Source organism: Palaemon carinicauda, chromosome 14 (genome assembly GCF_036898095.1).
Source record: "Palaemon carinicauda isolate YSFRI2023 chromosome 14, ASM3689809v2, whole genome shotgun sequence".
In the NCBI taxonomy this organism is placed as follows: Eukaryota; Metazoa; Arthropoda; class Malacostraca; order Decapoda; family Palaemonidae; genus Palaemon; species Palaemon carinicauda.
The window spans coordinates 113883244-113909146 of NC_090738.1; the positions used below are offsets into that span (position 1 = coordinate 113883244).

The 25903-nt window shown below is 34.8% G+C and overlaps 1 protein-coding gene across 5 annotated transcripts in view; it reads left to right on the forward strand.

The window, feature by feature from the left end:
- LOC137653624 (axoneme-associated protein mst101(2)-like) overlaps positions 1 to 24497 on the forward strand; it is a 64581-nt gene extending 40084 nt beyond the window's left edge. For 3 of the 5 annotated variants that reach the window (XM_068387186.1, XM_068387188.1, XM_068387189.1), the window contains 3 exons: positions 8527 to 8721; positions 19812 to 19974; positions 22231 to 24497. In XM_068387186.1, the coding sequence (XP_068243287.1) occupies positions 8527 to 8721; positions 19812 to 19940 (324 nt within the window). In that variant the 3' untranslated portion in view covers positions 19941 to 19974; positions 22231 to 24497. The remainder of the gene's footprint in view (positions 1 to 8526; positions 8722 to 19811; positions 19975 to 22230) is intronic. The other 2 variants (XM_068387187.1, XM_068387190.1) reach the window with 2 other exon arrangements.
- Positions 24498 to 25903: the final 1406 nt, after the last annotated feature.

A 25903-nucleotide genomic window follows, 5' to 3' on the forward strand; every position in this document is an offset into this window, starting at 1 on the left:
TAATCGGATGGTCCACACCCTTGCGAGAATCATCAATAAAAGGTCCGTTGTGAAAGAGGAAGAAGAGGAGATTAAGAAGAGGACCAGTCTGTGTTTGAATCTATAAACTGAGTTTGCTGGTAAGGTAAGACCATCTGGGGGTAAGAAACGCCACCCCACCACCACCGCTCATTTCTTCATTGCACTACTCAAGTCCCCTCTCCACAACATCAAAGTGGCCATCGGGGGAGTACTGTAACTTTTCCATTTATTGGTGAGTGTTACATTAAATGTTATGTTTTATTAATTATTGTAATTTATATAGCAAGGATAACCTTATTCATATTTTATGTGGGGTGACAAATTTGTCCCGTGCTAACCTCACTTGTGTATCTACTGTAAATGGTATAATAGTCAGAAAAGTAGTGTACTGAATATATTATTTGATCGGCTATTCCTGGGATTCAAGTCCCGAAAATATTATTTGATCGGCTATTTTTGGGATTCAAGCTCAAAATTTTTTCTTCTGCCTGTAATGCACTTAAGTTACAACCAGTCCTGTACAGCAATTAAGTGATGAAGGATATAGTACACGTATACTTATTTCATATAGTGTATACTGTGTTTCATGAGGAACAAGAGGTACGGGTATGCAATACTGTATGTTACTAATACTTCATACCTCCTTTTCCAATAATGTAATTTTTAACTAGATCTTAAATTGGGGTATTTTATTTCCTCCATATGGCTTTAGCTCAAAATAATTTTGTTTAATTGGGATCCTTTATCTCTTGAACAGATTATACATATTTCTCCTTTCATTTTAAGTTCCAATTGATCTGTACTTTTTGATGACAGCCACTCATAACTTCTTTTTTGCAAATTGCTGACATTTTAAGTTCTCAATTACTTTGGATGAATTTTTGAGAAGTCCCTTTCATATTACAGTACTAAGGGTACTATAATAACTTATGATAGATTTCATATCATATTTCTATGGATACTATACTTCCATAACTTGTGATATATTTCCTAAAGAGTACTGTATATGTTTTGCTATCATTCAAGTATGGTCGTAACCTAACATAACTGTACCAGTTTATATCAAATCAATCCGTTAAGTCAAAGGAAATTAGACTAATGAATAACCCTGACAGCTTTCCTTTAGATATTTTTTCTCTCAAAGCATCGTTGCAGTTACTGTACTTGTACAGTATTGCTTAAGTACAGCTTTGACCAATGTTGTATTGAGGCAAACCATATGAGGTCATTAAGCAGAATTGGTTAGGAATTTTATCTTTGTTTTTTTTTCTAAATTAGATAACCTTACAAGAGGCTGGGTCATTGTTTTTGAGGGATATATTCTTCCTTTCTATTTGTTCGGTTTCTGATTTAGTCAAGGATCTATGTAATGGCATTTGGGTACTCCTCCTGCAAACTTCAATACAGTATACAAGAACTAGAAATAATTTAACTTGTGTTTATTACCAATACATTCCAAAAGGCCAAGTGAACACCATATTGTTATGAAATTTTGTGAGGGTTCCATTATTCAGGAATTCATTCTGTGAAAATTGTAAGTTAGTTTAATAATTTCATTTTTTTAAAGTAATTTCTTTAAAGAATGTATAAGTAATACATTGAACATGGCATTCTTTCTTGCCCCCTTGGGTTTTGCACTTTGGCAAGTGTTACTGAAAGTAAAGTTTAATGGCTTGTTCTTTATTTTTCTTCTAATCGCAATTTTATCCTTCCAAATAATTTTGTGATGCTTCACATATCTTTTCCATATTCCACCTGTAGTTCTTAAGATTTAGTGGCCTTTTTTCTTGGAATACATAGTCCATCTAGTCAGTACTAAGATTGGAAATTATTACTCTCCATTGGACTTTCCTGTATTTCTGAATATATAGTAGACCTCAAACCAGTTGGAGTTAGCCGAAGGCATTGGTTATGTGATTCTTTTTGGTATCTTTGACCTAAGGAATATAAAAGTCTGGTGACGTGTAAATTATTCTCCTAATTACACTACAGCCTTCATACAGTTGCTGAAATAGAAATCTGAGGAGGAGTCTTGTTTCTGGTATGGCAGAACCTAATTTCACAATATAACCGTAAAACTTTATCAGTTCTCACCTAAGCTTCATCATTACACGATTTGAATTGATGGAACTAGGAATAGAATATCTTCTGATAAAAGCACAAAATAGGGTAATATTAAGCAGATCTATTTCATCTGTATGACAATTAATGAGGAAAACCCCTAGTATTGTTAAATACTATATTAGGAATAGGGGTAAGATATATTAATATGAAAATATTACCCTATATCATATATTCCTCATTTGATTTGTTAGCATGTCTGAATTTTTTTATATGTAAACTGAAATTTGCCTAACACTTTCACTGTATTTTCTCACAATTATTATTTCAATGAAACAGATATTTTCAGACATTTTAATTTTGAATTTATATACAGACTGCTTGTAGCATGTGCTATATTTTGTCAGATTGAACCATTGTCATATTTTAAACTTGACATAGGTTGCATTTACAGAACAAGAAATCTTCACATTTTATTATTGTAAAGTTTATTCAAATTAAATCAGATCGCTTGGTCTAACACAAATATTATGTATTTTTATAGTAGCATTTATGCATACTGGAAGAAAAGATCAACACCAATCTTGATTTGATGATGTTTTTTTTTTGTTTATTTAGTATTTATTTGGCTCTCTTGGCTGTGCTGCACAGCTTATAAACTGAATTTATTTTGCTGTGAAGCAGCATTTCAAGAATAGTTTTGCTTTGGTTAGTTTTTATTGGAATTATAATCTATTTCATATTACTGAATATATTATACAGAAATTGGTGCATGGCCAGGCCAGTGAGCTTTTGATTTAACATATATTTTTCTTATATGCTTTGAAGTTGCAATACCAGCAGCATTTATTAGCATAGCTGTGCTTTTCATTTTTACGGAGAATGTCTCAAAGACTGGTGTGTTTACATTATTTTGAATGATCATGATGATAGGATTTTACTTACTGAAATTCGAAAATTATAATCATTTTGAAAGATTTCACTTTCTTATCACTTCCTACTGTATTTTATATAACGAGTTAAAAAAGATATGAAATGAATGGTATGTAAGCTTATATTCTGGAGGGCTTAAGATATCATGATATTAGGAAACCAGACATTTTATTGAGAAATCTAAAGCGTAACATGAATATAGTGAACTACTTTTCAAGTTACTCTTTCTTTATTAATTCTTTTCAGAATACAGTAATATACACTACAATATCAGCGAGTGTTATTGGGACAGTGTTTTGTTGGTACTGTACTGTACGTAATATATGTAGGTTTGTACTTATACAATATTAGGCAGTATTTAGTGTGTCAGTCGACCACACATAGGCAGGAGCAGTGAGTTGGTATGTTAGGAGTTAACCCATCCCATGGCAGAAAGTATTCGCGGATTCTCTCTTTCATCGCCTTTCTCTGTTATTTAACCCCACGAATAAGGAGGGCTGGCTGTATGCAAAGATTGCAAAGATAGAAAAGGATTATTAGTTCAACACGTACACACAACACAGCAAAAAACTTATAAAGAACTAATGAGTGTAGGCAAATGTGGGTCTTCCAGCTGAAACAATAAAAAATAAGTTATTTGTGAATATATTGTAATCAGTGTACAGTATTAATTTTAAATGCGATATTTACTTAACCAGTTTTTTCAACGTTCATATATAAGCTTTAAGCACATTGTACTATTGACAATTATTAATGAAATAATTGTTCGGCTTTACATTATAACAAAGCAACAGGCCTTTGAGCTGGGATAAAGTTCTAGAACCTGTACTGTCCTTTGCCTTCAAGAGAATCAAAACAAAGTTTTCAGATATAGAACATATTTTCGTTCCTACTTTCATGGTAATTAAAATATTTTGTTTATGCTATGTATACAATACCACTTATTATTTTTATTATGAATGTAATCTGCTTATTTCATACCTGTAAATGAAATTAATTTTTTATTCCAATTTTCTATCATTATGGTTTGACGTCGATACAGATGTAAGGTTACGTAAATTAGTGTAACGCTTATATTATTTTTCTATTTACTATTTAAGGATGACTGATACAAAGTCATCAGAACAGACGTATTGCCGAACCAACGTAAATCGGAGTTTTACTGTGTGCGGCTCATAGTCACAAACGAACAAGAGATTTGTTTTACTTAGTATTAAGTATGAATTGTGTACAAAGGCTATTTTGGCTTTATCAAAATACAGTAAGCCCTTGGCTATTATGGGTGTTACGTTCTAAGTCCAACCCCCCCCCCTACACAATAGCTGAAAGTAGATACAGAAGTGTACTGTATAATTTTTTAACCATTTCATATTTTTTTATTATCTTTATAGATTTCAGCTTTTTTAAACCCTCCCAACACACTGATAAACCTGTTATATACTCTCAAGAACTTTTTAAGCAGAAACTTAATTTTTATAGCCTTACATGTACGTAAATTAAAATGTTAAAATCAGAAGAGTCACCATTAAAGATATGCAAACTTCATCCTTATGATGGCCCTGTTACCGGAAGATATCACCCTTTTTGCTATCTTGTTAAAAGTGACATTTGCCAACGTCCTTATATTCTTTTGGTCCTTCTTGATAGAGCAAACCATGGATTCGTTGATTCCATAGTGGTGGCATACGTATGCATAACTTCTCCTTTCCTCAAGCATGTCAAGGAGTTTCATATTCTCCACTACAGCAAACATTTTTCTCTGCTTAAATCATCTTTCTCCAATGCTTGGGTTCACTGCCAGAAACTTTAGAAGGTGCAGAATGTTTAGCTGGCATCGTAGGGTTTGAAAGCAATTCACAGTTTTAGCCAAAAAAAAAAAAAAAAAAAAAAAAAAAAAAAAAAAAAAAAAAAAAAAAACTACACATAAAGATGCAGAGTGATGTTGCATAAGTATTGGGATGCATAGAATTAAACTGTGGGATACTCGAGAGTGATCCTATGGTGCGACAGCCAATCACTGGCCAGGTTACTGATCAGCGTGCTCTGCTTGGTTGTGTTTGTTATACCGGCCAATAGTGTACCTTGCACAAAAGCATCTGGGCAAAACAAGCTACTCTCCTCAAATATCCCACTTTTAGTTTTCCTTATAGATGTGGGATTGTTTAGGTTATCTACGGCACACTATGTATTTTCTTTTTGACAAAATAACAAATTGTATACATAGCAGTCTCTCTGCTGCACCAAATTTCTGTACATTTATTTAATACTGTAATTCAATTTCTTAATATTTAGGCCCAAAAATCACTATCCATTGTGCTTTGCAAAGCCCTATCCATTGGAGCTTTCTTGTGATGCAGTGAATTTGACTATGGTCGCCCGAGGCGATGATAAAGATCGTCTCAGGGGAGACCTAAAACCCGCAACTTTAACTTTTTTAACTTTTTATTTCAAAAGCTCCTCTCCTATTGCTGGATGACTCTGGTTTCTAGTAAAGGACCCCTCTCTGATTCTGTTCCTGTTTTTACCTCTGTAACTTCCAGACCTGTTTAGACTCATTGTCACTGTCTTCCAATGAAACAGTCAGTGTCTTGATTGAGAGTTGATGTAGAAGCAAGGCAAATCGGTGGTGATGTACTTCCCCAGCTTCCAATCCCTCTTCCACCATCTTTCGCCCCCTTTACTTACCTTCACCAAGTCTATATACCAAAACAGGGAAGGTATAGGTCCTCTATGTCTACTCAATGTAAGAAGTTTTTCTCGACTTTATGTGGCCATTACTTTTCCTCAGGAGGAAATATCCTCTGCTCTTGTTCATAAAATATATTCCTGTGAGGAGCTAAATAACTTTCCCCGTAGGGATCCAAAACACTTACAGCTAAAGTAAACTGTAAAGAAAGGTTGGTACTCAACTTAGACGATGAAGAGGAAGCCATCATATGAAGAAAAACTTCCAAAAAGCTGATAAAGAGTAGACAACGAAACAACAACAGTAGATCTAAGCTGCGAACAAAGGAATGGAGCTCCAGAGACAAACGCGGGCACCTAAGGGAGAGAGGATATGTAACGGCTCCTCACTTATCCTTCCCCTTAGTTGATTAGACTGGGTAAAGTCTATTTGGGGATGCAGATATCTATGGTTATCTTCGGATACGTCCCTGATTATACACGATATCTTCGGATAGTCGTTCCGGGGTTTAGAACCCTGTGATACCTGACGGTAATTCTCTGGTAATATCACTCGCAGAAATATTATACAGTAGGAAGCTGCGGAAAGGAACTTCCATCAGGACGACATGGCTCGAGCCCAAAAATAGATTTTTCCTATGTCAAAATCCGTTATGTATGCCGCTGGGAAGTTGGCTTTCCAGTTGGTTGTTGGAACATTATCAGTCATGCACGTGAAGATACCTTCCACCTAAGGAAGGAAATTTCATTATGATAGATTAATTTTGGTAATCTCGTATGAATAATGTTTTAAAACTACATATAAATCGTTTTCCTTCCAAGATATATAACCATTTATGAAAAAAAGGGTTTGCTGATAAGTGGATGGAGGTAACCCCCTACCTCATTGAAAAGCTTGTTACTTTGATAGCTGTAACCAAAAATACAAAGTGAAAGAATACTAGCAAAATGCAATTGCCCTTGTCATCTTTAATGAATCCTCTCACACCACCATTTAACATTTTTATTTTCCCTTTCTTCTCACTTCTCAATTATGCTTGCATACAATCCCAGAAAGGCCCCCAGTCTTATACCCAGGTCCAAATTCTTTGATTATCTGCTTGTATGTCCTTACTTCCTTTCAAACTCATATGTGATAATTCCCTTTTATCATTTTGTGTGTAGTGTTTGAACCACTGATGATAAGTCTTGTGTGTAGGAGCTAGAGGCAGTTAATGTTGTGGTAGTTTTCTGCACAGAAGTGCTGTTTTCTCTACAGCCATTCCATGTTAAGGAAAATGTCTTGATGTAAAAAGAAAAAAAAATTATTTTCAAATAAAACTATTTTCTCTGGTGCTTTTAAAACTAAGGGTTTTAGCTCTTATATCTGATGAATTGTAGATTATGTACAATATTTTATCTCAAAGGAAGTTACTGAGTTTTCATGATTAATCTTTACATAATTCTTAATTTTCATTTTAATATACAGTCAGGGAAAAATAAGTATTTTGCTTTTCGAGATGGGGCTGCGATAAAACATATCCATCATAATTTTTACAAAAAGTAATTTGAGGGTAATGTTTATGATACTACAGATCTCTAAACTAAAACTTTGCCATAACTCCTTTAAATATGACTGCAAAAATAAAATCAAGAATGAGTCAGATTTCCCTTGCATTTTATTTTGCAAATGAATTTACTTCTTCAACATTTGAAACGCATTAAAAACGCAACTTGCCATAATTTTTGTTTTGTATTGGTCTACAGGAATGGTAAGAAAAGTCATAAATTATCTGCAACATAGGAAAAAAGGGAGGAGAGAAGTATATGTTACCCCGTATTTTCACCCTTCTTTTACTCTGTTTGTAGAGGAAGTATTCTTCATGTTTACACTTTTAGTAGGGAAAGTATCTCATTACAAAATTTAACATGAGAAACTTATCGGATATAATGCTAGCTTAGTAGGTATTTTATTCATAAGTATTTAAAGTTCATGGTAATAATGAACACTTAGGCATAAGAAAAGAAAGTGGGTATCCTGAAAATTACGTCCATTACAATTATTGGTTTATAAAGTAAATAATATTTATCATTATAGGAAAAAGTCTGTTCTGTTTAAGTTTCTCCCATTGTACCGTTTTGGGTGGAAATTTTACATATACTGTACTGTACTTTATAAATACTATAAATGCATAAAAAGAAACTGCAATCAATTAAATTTATATTTTGATTTGATTGCCAGTATCATGTGTACTCATCTTGAAAATATGGCAGTGTATATCATATATAGCATATCTGTAAATATGGTGGTATAAAACCTTACTGCTTTCTACAAAATTGTAACATGAAGTGTAGAATACATGGCATGAATGTGAAAAAAAAAAAAAAAGATTTATTAAAGCATTTGAAACACATATGGTGCTCTAGTGCTATACTTAGGCTTTTGTAGTATCAATCATGTTAGGCATAAATAATAACTCGTTATGAATAGTACCTTGTCCTTCTATGTTATCACAGATACTGTATATGTAATTTTGTAGATAAGAAAAATAGTTTAGCATAAGAGTAGTTTATGGTTTCACAGCACTAAACAAGCAATACAATATTGTTCAGCTTCAGTTCTTCATCCATTCTTTAATGTTGTGTTTTTTCTTTTTGGATATGTTTGTAGAATTGTTTTATCACTATTATTTTTTATTTACCAACAAGAATTATTTGATTTTGCATTATTATTTGAAGTAATGGTTTGTTTCTTAGCATGAGGATGCTTCTTCCCAGCTGCAAGTACCATGATCTGCCAAGCTTTTCTCCACAGCTTCCTCATCGTTTCTTTGCACTACATTACAGATTGAGACAAAAAAGCTGGACTTCAAGGACAAGGCCTCCAGTAAAGTAGGTTCACTAAATAATGTTACGCACAAAGCCGGCGGTGGCGACAAGAAAATATTTGACGACAAGGATTACCTCAAACAAATGCAAAGTTCCCCATGTAAAACCCCAACCAGTAAGGCCTCTTCCGAAGCCAATTTGTCACGAACTCAGGTATGGACCTCATTAGCTTGTGGGAGACTCTCCATTGCTAGGTCTTTATTATAATGTCCTGATTGCCCCCTCCTGGTAGGTTAAAAGTAAATAATACTTTATAAATTACCCTTTACTGGATTCAGTACCCAAATTATATCATGTAAAGCATTATACCTACAATGCTTCCTTTTTAAACTCCTCTCTGATTTTCAGGAATTTCCTTTCATACATTATTTTTTTATTCCTGCTGCATGTATGTTTTTACTCCAATTATGCATTTCATCCAACTTAACCTAATGTAAATTAGTTATGGATAATTTTTACATTTAACAAAAATAATACCATACATTGTACACCTATTTACCAATTATTTTTACATTTAACAAAAATAATACCATACATTGTACACCTATTTACCAATTATTTTTAAAGATTCTTTATGTGTTACAATTGATTGTCTACCAATCAAAGTTGCTAGTAAAATTTCAATAGAATATTTTTAATACTGTACTAGTATCCTGTTTTAATTATAAGAGGAATGGGAAAGAAACATAACCTGAATGATGATAAAATAATAACAACAGTACTATACTTAGGTTTTCTTTTGGAGATGAAAAAGATGGTTTGTATACTTATGTGAATTAACAGGTAGACTATACAGTACAGTAGTTAGAAATGTGCACTATTCACTTTCACAGCTACGATAGTTGACTGTTGCAATACTGTATCCACATTGCAAATTGATTATGTGTTTAGAGTAAATTAAATTATTTTATGCATATTTTATTGAGGATATTGCTAAGCACTTTCATCAACAATAACAGGACAGTTATGACAAACTCCTGTCTTACCACAAATGTAGAAATATCTTTATTACTTTAGGCCACTTTTAATTTTATTTTTTTATAACTTTTATCATCCAACTTAAGAATACACTTACATATATAAACTATAATAAAATTCCTATAAATTTGGGTGAGAAAAGAATACTTTACTTGCTACTTTAACTTACTCAATTAAAGATTACTTAATGAAAAACCAAATGGTCAGACATGTTTACTATGTAGGACATTCTCTAAAAGGATAAATAATTTTCTATGGTCATTGGAAAAATACACAATACCCATGTGATATCATGTCCATTTTATACTTTTAACTACACTTTAATAACTTTTGGTGTATCTTATCACTAACCTGGTAATAACAGATGTCATGACCCTAGAAAGCCAAATACCCCCTGGAACATTCAGAAATCCCATATAAAAATCTACTATTAAGCATAAAGAATATGAATGATTTTTGGGGAGGTGCTTTGTAGTCTCCAAAAACTTTACCATAGAAGGCTAGAACAGGAAATTCAATACTACAATAAAAATAAATAGCAAAGAAATATTGTCAACCCTGCTCCGGGGCCAGTGTATCGACGTGCCTAGCATGAACTCAGTGAGTATGAGGATGGCCCATGGGTACATGTTTTATGAAACTCATCACAGCACCTGTAATGCAGAAATATGTCAAACAACTGATGACACATCACCAAGAAACAGTATTAATACTTAAGAACCACACAGCACCTTCCTAAAATAGTTTTTTTTCCATCATCAAAACTGCTTTTTTATTATTAACGTGCTGTGAGGTCTCCAAGAACTAATACCAGAGAAACAATAGACTTGTTTGCCATGAAGGACTATTTTCTACCAGCCAAGCAAATGATTAGTTCATGCATATCTGAAGAATACGGTAATAAAAATCTAACAAATCTGACACTCGCCTCAGAGAAGATTTCTGGGGAAGGCGCTAGATGCTCACCATGGTGCTTTTACTGAGGGACCTTTTTAACCCGGTTTCCTCCCATAAGTGTTTTAGCACCATGCATGCATGTTGTACCGATTGGAATAGTATCAGGTAGTGTGTTATAAACGCTCTGTGGGCAGACCAACTCTTAAAATTGCATAATACCAAAAATTGCCAATGAGGATGCTCTTTTTCTCAGATCGCAGATTCTAGGGATGGAGAGGGGATCTACGTTTTTGATGAGGGAAGTCATTAGAATACAAATAGGCCCTGTAGGAAGGGGGCTTATTGGTCTGAGTATTTTGAAATGGACTACCTTCTGAAGACTTAAATCTTAACAGGATAGACACTAGATAGAGGTGGCCTTCCCCCAACACTGAAGCTGTGATATGAGAATGATCCCACCTCTGAAGAGGTTTTTCATTTTTGTTAAAAAATAGGAGGCTTGGAGCCAGAATCAGTTGGCAGGCAGGAATGATGGTGAGAAACTCCTGTTCTCTATGTAATGCTGCCATTTCATTTGACTCAAAGTCCCAAAACTTAAGCTAATATAAAAATAGTCTTCTGGTGTAACTCTTTGAGAGAAACAAGAAAATTATCTAACTTGATAATAAATTCAAGCACTTTCATCAAGAAACCAAGACACTGAAAAAGTAGGTAGAGATGGTCGTTGTAAGGCTAAAAGTAGTGTAATATTGTGGAACATTAAAAGCCTGCTTGATAGGTTCTGTCAATGCAGATTTGTATAAGATTGTTGATGACTCCAAGTTAACTTTCTTCAAAGAGGTGGACTAGAAAGGAAGCCAAGAAATCCGTGGTTAACTGGCATGATGACCTATCTTTAAGAAAGGTCATCCATTCTTTCCATACCAACTAGCATTGTCTGGTGGAAGAAGACCTCTTACACTTAGTCAGATATGTCACATTGTCTGTTGAAAATTCTTTTTCGTCAACATTTGAGAGAAAATCCAAGCATAGAAGTTATGGGTCAAAAAGGAGGAAATAGAGATATGTATTCTGATTCCTTACTCTCAGATAAAGTTGTGCTGATAGAAGAGAGTGCGATTTCAGCTTTAAATGCTGAAGTAGTGGAAACCATGGACTGTTATGCCACTGTGGAGCCCCTAGCATAGATGTACCTGAAAATTCTAAAAGATCTTCAAAACATTGGAAAACACACTCAGAGGAAACAGATATATTGAGGACCATTTGTTCCAGTCCAAGTATAGGACATCTCTTGAACTGCTTGAGAATCCACATTTGGAGTTACATAAAGCAGAAGTTTGTGATTATCTTTTGTTAAAAACAAGTCCATTTGGAAATCCAGAAAAATCTTGATTATCTCCTGGAATGAACCCTTATTCAGTGTACATTCCGTGTTCTGGCGTGTCTATCTGAGTAGGGCGTCCACTACCATGTTGAGGGAGCCCTAAAGATGGATCAGAGAGAGGAATAGATCACTCTCCCTAAGGAGCTTCATAATTAGTACTATCACTGTATTAAGAGCTCTTGAGCAGAGTCACCCCTCCTGAGACAACAGACTGCTGCCTGGTTGTCAATGAAAATCTTGATATGAGAGTTCCTTCTCAGATTGAGCTTCTTAAGCATCATGAAAACCTCTAACCATTTCAACGCATTTATGTGAATATTACAACCTTGGGGACGATTTCCAAAGCAGATAGGTCTCCTTTTAGTGACTTCCCTAGCCTTGTTTGGATACATCTGTATGAAGAGACAAGGATACTGAGGGAATGGCCAATGAGACTGACATGGAGAAGGATTTTAGTGAAGTCCATGGTCTGACAATTCTTTTGCAGCGACTAGGTAACTCAGATCGTTAGTCTTGAGAACCCGTCTAAGCTGCTCACTTCCACACTCAATTGAGGTATTTTATCCTGTTTTTAAACTGGGACAAATTTAGAAGCAAAATGGAGACCCAACATCTATAGCTGTCTCCTGAAGGAGAAACGCCTCCAAGCAAAACAGTTAACCTTGTAAAAGATTCTTTTCTGAGATGCCCTTGGGAGGCTTTATGTGGCTTTTGGCCTGGTCCACTGCAGGCCTAGCCAATGGAATATCCTTTCTAGAACTAATGTTGATTTTTTTTTAAATTGACCAAGTAGCCTAGGACCTGAAAAACTTCCAGGACCCAGTTGGTATATGTGAGGCATAGTTCTCTTGTCTTTGCCTAGACTAGCCAGTTGTGTCTGTAAGCTTTTTGAACACCCCTGGAGCTATATTGAGTCTAAAGGATATCACAATCCTATGTAAGGTGGGAAGCTATAGGGACTTGCCAATAAGTGTCTTCAAGATCTATATTACAGATCCAAACCCCTAAGTGTAGTAATTGGCAAATATGTGTAATGGATAACATCTTGAATGTTTGTTGAGATGAAAAAGGTCGAGGATCACTCTCCTCTCGTGGGAGGGAGTATTTCTTTGGTGGACTGAACAGTTACCCCTGGAATTTTAGGTATTGGCATTTCTTTATGGCTCCTTTTTCCAGCATTATGCTGACAGAGTCGAGTTCTAGGGTTTTGGCCTGAAAGAATTTCTGTCATGGAAGAGATTTGGAAGTTCACAGCCGACCGACACCTTTCCGAGACTATGCTGTCTCCAACAAGGAAAGGTCCATTGTTCTTAAAAACTGTGGAGATGACCTTCGACCTGTAAACATTCATTGTTGAGGTCCTTTACTTCTATGAAATAAACTAACATCCTGCCCTTCACTCGAATGCATTCAAGTACTGTTTTTCCTTTGAAAAAAATGTTCAATCACTCAAGAATTGGTGTTTTTCCAGAGAAGGTTGATATTGTTATTTACTATCCTCCTTAGGGAACTTTCTTGCAGACTTAACTGATTCTGGCTGAGGATGTGATACGGGTTTCTTCGCAGATTGTCTTTGTATTTATTGCTGAACCTTATAGATTCCTTATCTTTTTTAGAAAGGGTCGAAAGCTTTTTCTCCACTACTGTAGAAATGAAGTATTAGCTGTATGGATGTTTGCCCTAGCTTTATCTCTACTGAGTATTACAGCAGAAGAACTCTTCCACATCTACCTTCTTCACATCAAAATCAGCGAATACCTCAAATTTTTCTTTGGCACAGATCAGTAAAGACTCATAGGTAGGTTTGCATAATGACTATGCTAGAGCTGCATTGGCAATCCGAGATCCTCTGACAGCACCCACTTCTAGAGAGGACATGATCGACACTAAATTAGAAAACGTCTGTCAAGGGCCAAACTGCCATTCTGAGATATTCTCAGATGAAAGTAAAACAGTGTCCGAGTTTGGAGAGCCCACACAAGCCTCCTATTTCTTTGGGACAAAGTGCTCACAAAGCACTTCAAGTTCCCAGAATTCCTCAAAACTTTTGGCTAAATCTCTTAGCAACATATCCTTCATAGACCACAAACACATCTTTACCAGGAAGGGATTCCTCTGGCTAGGCACTCTTATCCCAACTACAGATGAATCTAAAAGACTGATAAAGAGGGAGTATCTAAGATTGCCTTTGCTAGATTGTTAAGAGCAGACATGTGTGTTACAAGTAAAACCTCTTTGGGAGTAAGCTGGAAACAAATCCTTGAAAAAAGTTCCATGATATGCCAACATGATTGAGGAAATGTGCATAATTCTTGAATTCCACATCACCGAAGGGAATATCTTAGCCTCTAGAGTGAAGTTTTTCAACTCTGGCCAGCAGGTACATCCTCTTCCAGATTACTTTGGGTTTCTTACTAGGTCTCCCTCCTCAGCATCCATAGCAGATACTGCCTCCACTGCTTGTTCCCCCTTTACCAAGCCTGGAATATTCAGATCCGGAAAATAGGCTCCCATTGGAGCTTTATAATGAACCTGAAAACCCAAGTCCTCAGGCTAGGACGAGGATGGAGCAGGAGGAAAGGTATGTCCTTGAATGGGGCCACCATAGAAGGAATGGTTTGATGCCCTGACTATTTGAGCTATAATTGAGGAATCCACGTGAGACTCGAGCTGACCGAACCCAGGAGGGACAGTAACCTGTATAGCGAAAGCTTGAGCAGGAACTGAGCTAGCTAGCTGGCTAGACCTAGGGGGAGCAACCAAGGCCTGCCTTAAGCTTCTATAGCACAAATGTGCTGTCTTGTATAAGACTCATCAGTTACTTACCCTTGCTTTAGATTTCAATGTAATTCCCTGTCTTGAGTCCAAAAATCTTTAAAATTCATGTTTAGCAAGTTAGTTGACTAAAGAAATATTGTTTGTGGGTACTCAAGTTGGAAGTCTTCTTGATTAAATTTCCTTTGCAGATTCTGTAATTGAAGAAATTGCTTTTCTCTTAGAAGTGAAATTAGCAGGACATCAGGATTTGAATTCAATGTTTTTATCTGACTTTCTTAGATAAAACTGTTATCAGCCTTTATGTGATTGATAAGAGACTAGGTATGTGCCTGTATGATGGGGTCAGTTTCTTAAGCACAAAAAACTGTCATTAATTTCTTCCCATATTTTAATTCTTGTGTAAGATGTGGTCAAAATTTGTATTTAAAGTGGTTGTTTAAGTAAAGACCAGAACTCAAACTGATGTTTTGAGTTATTTCTATATGAATACTCGAGTTTCCTTATTTAGGTTAGATGCTTCAACCTCAGAATTGTCACCAAGGAGACCCTTTCGTTCCAGTGGTAGAACATCAGAAGTCTGTTATAAATGTTCCATAAGAGGCGCCAACTGGTCTTGAAAACCTTGTCGGAGAGCAGTATGACGGTCCTTCCAAGTGAATTCCACTAGGGGGGAAGAATTTCTCGTTTCTGTCCCATCCAGTTTATGAAAGCCTTCATCCAAACCTGTGGGTGTTAGCTTTAGTGTAAAGAAGGTTAACAGACTCCTCTAACCTTCAATCCTTCCTTGTCCAAGAAACCTGCTCTGCGTCCAAACTATCTCACCCAAACAGCATAAGCTCAGATTTTAATATTAGAAATTGTGAAGCATCTATAGAGGGTTGTGATAGAAAAGACCATTAACTCTTCCCATGGGCTTACAACAGATTATTCCTAGTCCCCAAAAGTTCAGGGTGTTGGAGAGCAGTTCTAGATGTCTCGGCTCTCAATAAGTTCACAATGCTCATAAAGTTTATATGGAAATACCCTCAACAGTTCTGGGAGTGATCCAGAAAAAAAAGATATGATGTTTTGATGTATTCAATAAACTTCCGTTACATATTTTCATATCTGATTCATCTCAATTCAAGGAAAAACCTTTGCTCTGTCAATGAGTTAAATGTGTACCAATTCAAGTGCCTATATTTTGGGTTCAGAGCAGCCCCTCGTTATTTACCAAAATAATGGACCCCAGGACATCCCCTTGGTATTCACCAGAATAATGGACCCCAGGACAGCCCCTTGGTATTCACCAGAATAATGGTCCCAGGACAGCACCTTGGTATTCACTAGAATGATGGTCCTAGGACAGCCCCTTGGTATTCACCAGAATAATGGTCCCCAGGACAGCCCCTTGGTATTCACCAGAATAATGGTCCCAGGACAGCACCTTGGTATTCACTAGAATGATGGTCCTAGGACAGCCCCTTGGTATTCACCAGAATAATGGTCCCAGGACAGCCCCTTGATATTCACCAGAATAATGGTCCCAGGACAGCACCTTGGTATTCACTAGAATGATGGTCCTAGGACAGCCCCTTGGTATTCACCAGAATAATGGTCCCCAGGACAGCCCCTTGGTATTCACCAGAATAATGGCCCCCAGGACAGCACCACGGTATTCACCAGAATAATGGCCCCCATCTCGAAATGGTTAAAGAGCCAGGTACTTGGTGTTCTATTATACGGGGACGAGTGGCTAATTTTAAGTGATTCATTGAAAAGGGCTCAAGTTCATTTAATGTGAATAACTAGATTGTTGGATAAATTGGGAATCCTTGTCAATTTCAAGAAGTCATATAGGCTCTGACTCAGAAGATTCTTTATTTGGGAATGATAATTGAAAGAGTTCCTTTTTGGATTTTTCACCAGAGAAGAGTATCCAGTCTTTTCTTCTTTTGCTACAAAAGTTTAAAATGTTGAAGCCGATGTTGATTTTAATGTGAATGAGGCTACTAGAGAGATTTTTCCCACTAAGCTGTTTGAAGATGAGAATTTTTCAATTCCATCTTAATTCGCATTGGAACAGGACAGCCGATCTAAACTTCGTCTTTATTCCTATGATGAAAAACCAACTTCTGCTACTGAGTTTGTGGAATGATCACAGGGAATTATCTCAGAGAATTTCTTTGGATTTGCAATCTCAAGCCCATCTCTGTTCACAGATGCTTCACAGGAAGATTGGGGACCAACTCTGGATCATTTGCAAAACTGCAAATCAATTACCTAGAGTTACTAGCTACTGTATATTCAAGTTTCCTAAGGATCAGGAACCACTAGTGGTAGGGAAGACAGTGGCAGTGTTTTTTGACAATACGATGACACTTGCCTACGGCCAAAACCAAGGTAAAAGATTTCCATCTCTGTACCAAATTGCAGAGGGGCTGTTGTCCTGGACAAGGAATCTACTTAAAAGGGAGGCTGTAGCCTTCTTTCAGCACTTGAAGAACCCAACATTCCAAATCATATAGCTCCCACTGTTTCCAAAAAACGAGAAAGAATTTTCTCTACCAGGTGTTATCATAGGAGTATTAAAAATTGTACATTTTGGTAGAACTGCCGCTACCTGCACAACATTTGCCTAGTGTAGAAATATTACCACATATCCATCTATTCACCAAAAAATCTTGGATAACGTACAACAAAACCAAAAATAAAAGTAAAGAGCTTAGTAATCTGTCTTCCCCCAAATTAAGTTTTAATTTACCATACTAAAGTACAGTACACATCCTTAAACATCAATATCAAGTAAGAGATTTATCATTTCACAAGATTGAAATGCTAAAAGCTAATTTAGTCACTTTAGCTTCAGAGAACAATGATAAACCATGTAGTATTAAGTTTCTCTTACAGTGCTCTGCTTACTGTCTATCATATTAGCTAAAAGAATTCCCTTTTCCTTTGTAAATTTTTGACATGGAGCAACGGTGTTAAATCTTCAAAAAGTGTAAATTTGAGGAAGTCCACCTTTCATGTGGCTTAGTTGTATCTATGTACCAGAATGGTGCTGCTTTATTATTCATTCATTACTGTAGTTACTACACGTGAGAACAACTTTCAATCCAGAAGAATTTTCACATATACTTGGGTAAATTTATTTAATTCATTCAATTTTCTAAAGGTCAAACCTTGAGTCAATTGAAAAAGACTATCAAATACCAAGAACTCCTCATATGAACCTTTTATTATACACATAAGATTTGCATGTCTGATTAGTAATAATCACTTTGTTTACTGATTACTCATACATGGCACAAAAAAGGATTTAATTTTGTAGTAAATATTGTAAAGGTGTTTTATACGAACAGAACTACACAGCAAAGTAGTATTTGTTCTTACAATTGCTTAAGAATTTACCGTATAGGTAGCAATCTGAAATTTACAGGTATTTAAGGTGACCTCCATATTTAATTATCTCATCGATTACTAACAACAGGTGTAGTATATAATTTTTGCATGATTGATCTTCAATTATAATTATGCATTTAGCCTTGCTTCAAGTACCGTATATCATGTCATAATGAAAACATACTCTTGATTTTCTACTGAACCTAGATTTAGGTATCATTATTATATCCTACCACAAAATTTCATGGAATAATCATGACTAAAATGTTTATAGTACGTACATAAGAAAAAGGTATCAAGTTTGATGATATTCAATATACAGGTAACTCTAGCTATATGACTGGGCTCTTTCCTCAAACCTTGACCATAAGACAACAGATTTTAATTTAATAGTATTTTAAGCAAGGGATAATTTTTTAGCCACTCAAAAATAAGAATAAATTATCTCAAAATTTGCCGCCAACCAAATCTAGAGCCACTATTTACAACAAGTAGTGTATAAACACAATTATTTAAAAAAAATATTTAACTAAAATGAAATGATAATGGAAATTGAAGTTAAAAGAATAAGAAAAAGTACAGAAATTATATAGGATAATTGCACACCTCCTCAACACAAAGATTAATTAATCAAGAACAATTCTAAGCTAAAAAATTATACCTAACAGAAATTGGACAGAAGTACACACTTGCCAAACCTAAGACCAACACTTGATGATTATTTTTGTATATTTAGTATAAAGTGTATTTGTAGATAATTAAATAATGAAAAGGAAAAGAAATAATTCAAGACAGGCTATTAAGAAGAGTTGCAAAGTAGTAAAGGAATCGAGATATAAATAAGTTTGGGATAAAATGGAGCTGTGACACAATTTGTGTATATACAAGTGTGAATTTATTGGCAACCAAGTATTTTTTAACGTTTTGAATAAACTGATTTAATAAATTTACCTAGCATGAACTAAAAGGAAATTTGTTATTAGATATTATAGGTAAATCAGTTTTGCATAAACAGATTTGATAGGCTTGATGTTGTATAAACTACAGTAAAATTATTTTTTTCTATTATGAGTCAGCACAGGTGACTAGTAATTCCTACTAACTTCCCATAATATATTATTTGCATAAAATTTTAAACTATGCCATGCACTGGAGGAGTATTAAGTTTGGTAAAATATGTACAGGAGCTATCTTAGCCTGACAAGTCAACTTCTGTATGGAATTGAATTATTATATTGTCGAGTTTCATAAGATAAAAAATACTCAGTTATTTACAATTCCAAATATAATGTTCTAATTATACAGTATAATATAAAATACATGTAATAGTAAAAAAGATGGAGATGATAATAAGGTACAAAGTACTCTGCTGTACATGAACATTAAAACAGCACATCCTTATCCTGACAAGGGAACAATACTGATTGTACACTTTGATTTAGTCATTCTAAAAAATTGCTTAGAGCATAATAGTGAAAAAGTCAGAGAAGTAGAGGAAACAGATTTGGGTTAGGAAAAAATGGAAATAATAAGTAACAAATTGTTAGTTGGTTGATTATATAGCAATATTGTTAGTTGTTTAATTGCATAATCATGTTGTTCATAGGTTGTAGATTGCAGCCCATCATCTTATAGCAATTGTTGCCCATATTTTTTAAGATTTTTTTGGATGTAATCTTAAATATATTTATAGCTATTGAACCACAGTTTGTAATGTAAATTTTATATCAAGTTTAATAAATACACTCCTTTACAGGTACTATAATAATACTATGCATAAGTGTGCTTTAATTTTGTTACAAATTATATTTTACATCCACAGAGTCCCAGTCCAGCCCTTGTGTCTCCAGCTACACAGGTAAAATTACGCAAAGCAAATCCTCAGGCAGCTCTGTGCCCATCTTGCCTCGCAAACACCACCTATCGCCTGTCTTCGCACGCTTATCTCTGATACTTCTGCAAGTTCTATGTAGTAGCAATGCTTGGTAATATTGTGGGTACACGGGTACTTGTGAATACTTTATTTTGTTTAAAGGACTAAATCTGATAGTAATTTTTTCAAGTTTTAGCATGACAATTATACTTCAGCCTCCAGTTTGAAGTACAGAATTAGTTTTACAAAACTCTCTCAATCAAAAATTACGCTAACCCAATTTGGCTTTTCAATTACAGTACTAACCAGACTACGTAAATATACTATTGTATGATTTCCCTTACTAGACAGTTTGATACTATAGTCCATTTCTTTTAGCGATGCATATTTGCACCGACTCGCGGCGGTGCCCTTTTAGCTCGGAAAAGTTTCCGGATCGCTGATTGGTTAGAATTATCTTGTCCAACCAATCAGCGATCCGGAAACTTTTCCGAGCTAAAAGGGCACCGCTGCGAGTCGGTGCAAATATGCATCGCTAAAAGAAATGGACTATAGTATTGCAGATTTGTAAGTAATCTTGAGCAATATGTCTTTACTAGACTAACTAACACCAGGTTCAAATTTTACAGTAGATGGTATCAATTTTACTAATATAGAATGTTGACTCAGAGATAAGGGTAATGGAAACTTGGATATTAATACAGTAGTTCAGATTTAGTTATGTGGATTTTTTTAATCCCAGTAGAAATCAATGAAGTATTGTTACAAGTGAAAGCACAATATCAATTTTCTTTAATTTCAGTTAATAGATAATGTCCCTTTTATCACATATCATTTTCCTGTTTGGTAGTTAAAGTACAGTACTGTACTATACTGTAAATTCTGCAAAATTAGACGATATACAGGTGGCATTATTTATTAAGGTCACACACTTAACTTTCTTCTCACTGTGAATAGTGGTTTTCACACGCCCCTGCTTTTACATGACGCCCACTGGGTGCTCGCGCGAGGGTAGTAACCTCTGCATTCCATACTTTAAATTTCTCTGGTATATTTGGAAGTATTTATATCAGAAAAGTGTAAAGAAGGACTCTTTTCACCGGGCGTCACAGGTATCTCCCCAGAAATAGATTTTTCCTTTGTCAAAATCCCTTATTTAGTACATGTACCTTAGCACAACTGGTTTGAAAATTTGCAGTTACATCTCTATTCATGTCTTGGATTATTAGAATAGGAAGTATTTTATATTGCATATGCTTCAAAGTAGTTTAACTTTCTTTTGCTTGCTCCTCTAACTACTTTAAGAAGTATACATACGTGCCAAGAAAAGGTATGCCTGTACCGTACTAATAGATTTTGTAAATTTGCATGAGATATTAAGACTGCATGTTGATGTTTCACTATTGTATTTTTTCTATTGAAGTTATGTTGTTCATGATACAGTGCACCCTCAAACAAGCTTATCCGTAATGTGTATTAGGTGCTAAATTCATGTAAATGCAAGTCAAGCTCTGTACAGCTTTATAAATGTGTAATTTTTGCTATTAAGTGCTTACACAAAAACTTCTTCTTCAGTTTCATCATCACCTATTTCTAGTTCAGAACCATATTTTATTCACCTTATCTATGAATAGAGTAAATCTTGATATTCAAATGGTTTTAAGACAAGAACTATTTGGGTGAATAAATTTTTAAAATTATGGGAAAGAAGTTACAGTACAGTATAAAGATTTGTTTCCTCACAAGCCCATTATTTTACACTACCCTACAGTACTTATCACTTTGAATATTTTTCCTTCATAGAAAATTATCAACTGGGTGCAAAAATTTCAATATTAAAACTTATAAGACCATTTGTGCTTGATGATAGTTATATATTTCATATTGTACAGTAGAACAATACTAGAAATACAAGGAGCCCAGATACATCGTGGTTAAACTTTAATGAACGATAATGAGTATCATTTGATTGGATTCTTCCTTGTAAATTTGCGTCGACTAAATTGTATTGGGTAAAATTGTTAAATTGAATTTCACTATGGAAAATCCTTGCACACAATTTCCCATCCCCCATATGCATGAGTGTGAAAATTGCTACAATCCCACAAATTGAATTAACTTTCTGGATTAAGAAAGTACATTGATATCAAGAACTAAACCATTTACTTTAAAAACGCAAATTTTTTGTGTTAGTAAAAATAAAGATTGAATAAATACAACATTCATATTTTATATTTCAAAGGAAAAAACGGTCTTATTATGATTATGGTTTTCATAAGATTAATATCTCAGTTAATCTACAGGCAAAGTCAGTGTATTCAGGAAATACTTACAATATAGTTTTAACAAATTTATTTCTACCTAACAGGATGGAGATGATGTTGAGCAGACTGGAGTGAGCCAAGAAGTTACTCCCGCTGAGTGAGTTAACTGTGAAAGTAGTCTTGTGATTCATCTTGACTCCTAGATTTCACAGTCAAGATTAGTTTGCGGAGATTAAATAAGGAACTAAGACTAAAAAAAACTTCTGTTGTTGCATTTATGGCAGTGAATTATGGAGCTGTTTTTGCAACTAATAGTGTTTTAAATGTGGTTATTTTCAACTTCATATTCTCCCAAGTACAGATTACATCATCTGATTGAGGCTCAGAAATAAATAAAAAATAAAAATATGAAAGTTATTGTGAAGATATTTCTGTCCACTGCACAGACTGTTTATATGCATTCCATGTCAAGTCCAGATATAAATATTTATATATATACTGTATATGTTACTTTACCTAAAGGGATGCATGTGAGCAAGTGCTACTGCAGCTCTGCTTTTGATACAAGGTAAAGCCTGACTAATGTTATTTGTACAGTGAGGTTGATGAATATTATGCTTTCCCTTTTTTGTTTTGAGGCATTTATATATAAACATATATTACTATCCAGGTAGAACTCTGGCTACATACTATACAGCTTCAATACTCAGTGTTCAAGGTACTGTTTCTGATATTAAGGAAGAGGTAATGGTGTGTATGTGTGCTGCCACACACAATTAGAAAAAAATCCCCAAATAATCAATTGGCCATGCTTATTTAGCTTGCTATGCTGTAAATTGTTCTATACCTTCATGTGGCCCCTATATTACTGACTATTTTATGTTAGAGTATCTTCGCACACCTTTTATCACTTCCTGTAGCACACTTCCCGACTTTCTCAAGAACCAAGCTTAGGCATTGTTTCAAAAATTATATTAAAAAAAAAAGGGATTTTACTCACAATAATAAATATCATAATCATAGCAATAACAGTGGGAAGTATAGATGTTGATGAAGCAGTTTACCATATATAATGTAGATTACATACATTGCTTTCGAATGCCAGACTGTCTTAGCTATATATGCTACTGCAATGTGTTAATGGTTTTGCTCCTCATAAATGACATGTTTAACCACCTAAAGTTATATAGGACTCTGCTGGTTTTGATGTAAATTTTATTTAGGAAAATTATAATTTATTGTCTGTGCTTCTAACAACTGCAGCTGATGATCTAAGCAAAGGTTCTGTACAATATTCTTTGAAATTAACTACTTTTGGCTGTTTGGAAAAGTAAGAAATTAGTGATAGGCTTTATTACTCCTTGAATCTTCCATTGATATGCTAATCAAATTCTAGGAAGTGTATACCCTTGAGGTATCAAAGTTTTTTTTAACAAAAGGCTTCATTCCCACTTAGTGCTCCATATACAGCATGTGTCATGGATGGCAAGGAAATCACTTTCAATTAATAACTGATGTGATGGATACATTCACATCTGGATGAGCTTAACCTCACGACTTGGTGTATTGACTTGTCTTCCATAACACAAAGCTACAATTTTTGTCATATTGAAGGATAATATTCATTTATTCCTCAAAACAATGAAGTTTTGATTTAGTTTCCCATGAAGGATTAAGTACTTTGTTTATAAACCATATACATTTTCTATGTGATAGGCAATTTATTCAAAAGTTTTATCAAACCGGTTCCTTCAGTACCTAGTTCTTTCACCACCTTTGTGATTATTGTCTGTTATTTACATGATATTCATAGACAAGCGACACAATTCAATAAAATTTAAGTATGTAGGAGACACAGTATATATAATTCCTAAGATATACATGTATAAGACACAGGCATTGATCACACTGGTTTGGTACTATGGCTGTAGACACTGAGTATGAATTTTGATGCCTTTATATGAGGACCTTTCCCCTGAATGTGTCTTTGCAAGCAAGACTAGACTCTTCATGTTATAATGCTTTTAAAATTTCATCTCAATTTAAGTAATGCTATGTATAGTATTATGGAGTACATTTCATCACCACAACTAAAATTATCTAGATCTATATCATTACTTTGCTGTCATGTGTCAATGTTTGATTGATAAAACTGGTTCTAGTCTTCTTGTGAGGATCTGAATAATTAATTTTTATCTCACACACATGCTGTGTTTATCAGCTTTCATGCATTATTATCTACTTTAGCATTTCTTTGGGCCTCATATATTGACTTAGGATTGTACTTCAAGGAGCTGTTGTCACCTCACATTTATTTGTGTTTTGCATCAGACTTCGAGTATTCGTGTCATTATAAAGAAAGAAAAATAAATGTATTTTTATTTCTCCTCCTGCTTTCCAATACTGTACTGTAATTAGAGAATTTTACTTATCAAAACCTAATTTAACAAAGCATTATGTTTTGTTATGAGTACTGCATTGTTAGTTAACAAGAACAAGTTACTATTTCGATGTCAGACAAATAGAAGAGTTAGAAAATGAACATCATGACCACTTTCCGAGAGAAAAGGAGACATGGACAGGATAGAGCTTTAAACACTTGAACATCAAAACAAATCTGTCTTTGGGAAATAATCAATCTGTCCAATACACTCCAACTAATAGTGTCATGAAAATAAGTGTCACAAAGTAATTCATTCTCAAATATTTTGCCTGAACTACTAATTACTGTACTTATTTACTTTGCCCTATATAGTAGGTGAATATTACCAGTAGAGAATTCAGCTAAATCAATTGGTGAAAAACATAATTTCTCTGATAAGTGGTCTATATTGATGATCAAGTCTGGAGAATTTTAGTCTTGTCAGTAAAGATATATGGAAACTAACGGTACTAAAATTTAGTTATATGTATGTATGCATTAGAATGGCCTCGCCTTATAAAAAGGCAGTCCATGGGCTCTTGCATTGGCAGCCCATAAAAAATTTAGTTGACAATATGAAATGAGATGAAAAGTGGATTTTATGGATTTGGGCTATAGAACCTGGAGATGGGGCCTGTGTGGCTGTCTATTCAGTGCAGTGCCCAAGTTTTTCTAGTGTAAAATCCTAGAGTTCCACTGAGGTAAAAGCTAACTGAAGTTGGACACCAAGAAATGGAGATAACTTAAAAGGATATAAAGCAGGTACAGCTATGGACCCAAGAAACACTGCAAAGACCCTTAAATAACATTACTTATACTACACAACGTAAGGTGCACTGACAGCACTACCTCCCTATGATGAAAAATTATATTTTGATTATAAAATAAATTTTTGAATATACTTACTCGGTGAATATATAATAGCTGACGTCTCGGACGGCTCGACAGAAACACAAAAACTCGCGAGCGATCGCCGTGAAGGTTGCGGGTGTGCCCACCAGCGCCGACTATCGGTCAGATACCGCATATACATGTAAACAGCTCCAGTTCTTCTCATTCCGCTGGGTCTCTATCGGGGAGGAAGGGAGGGCCTTTAATTTATATATTCACCGGGTAAGTATATTCAAAAATTTATTTTATAATCAAAATATCATTTTTAAATATTAAACTTAGCCGGTGAATATATAATAGCTGATTCACACCCATGGTGGTGGGTAGAGATCAGCATTAATACAATTACGGTGTATATGCTTAGAGTTTTTGACAGTTATATCATAACAAAACCCAAATAAGTATAGGTACCTGGTAAGGAAGCTGACTCTGACGATTACTCTGCCTTGTTAGTCCGCTTTCCT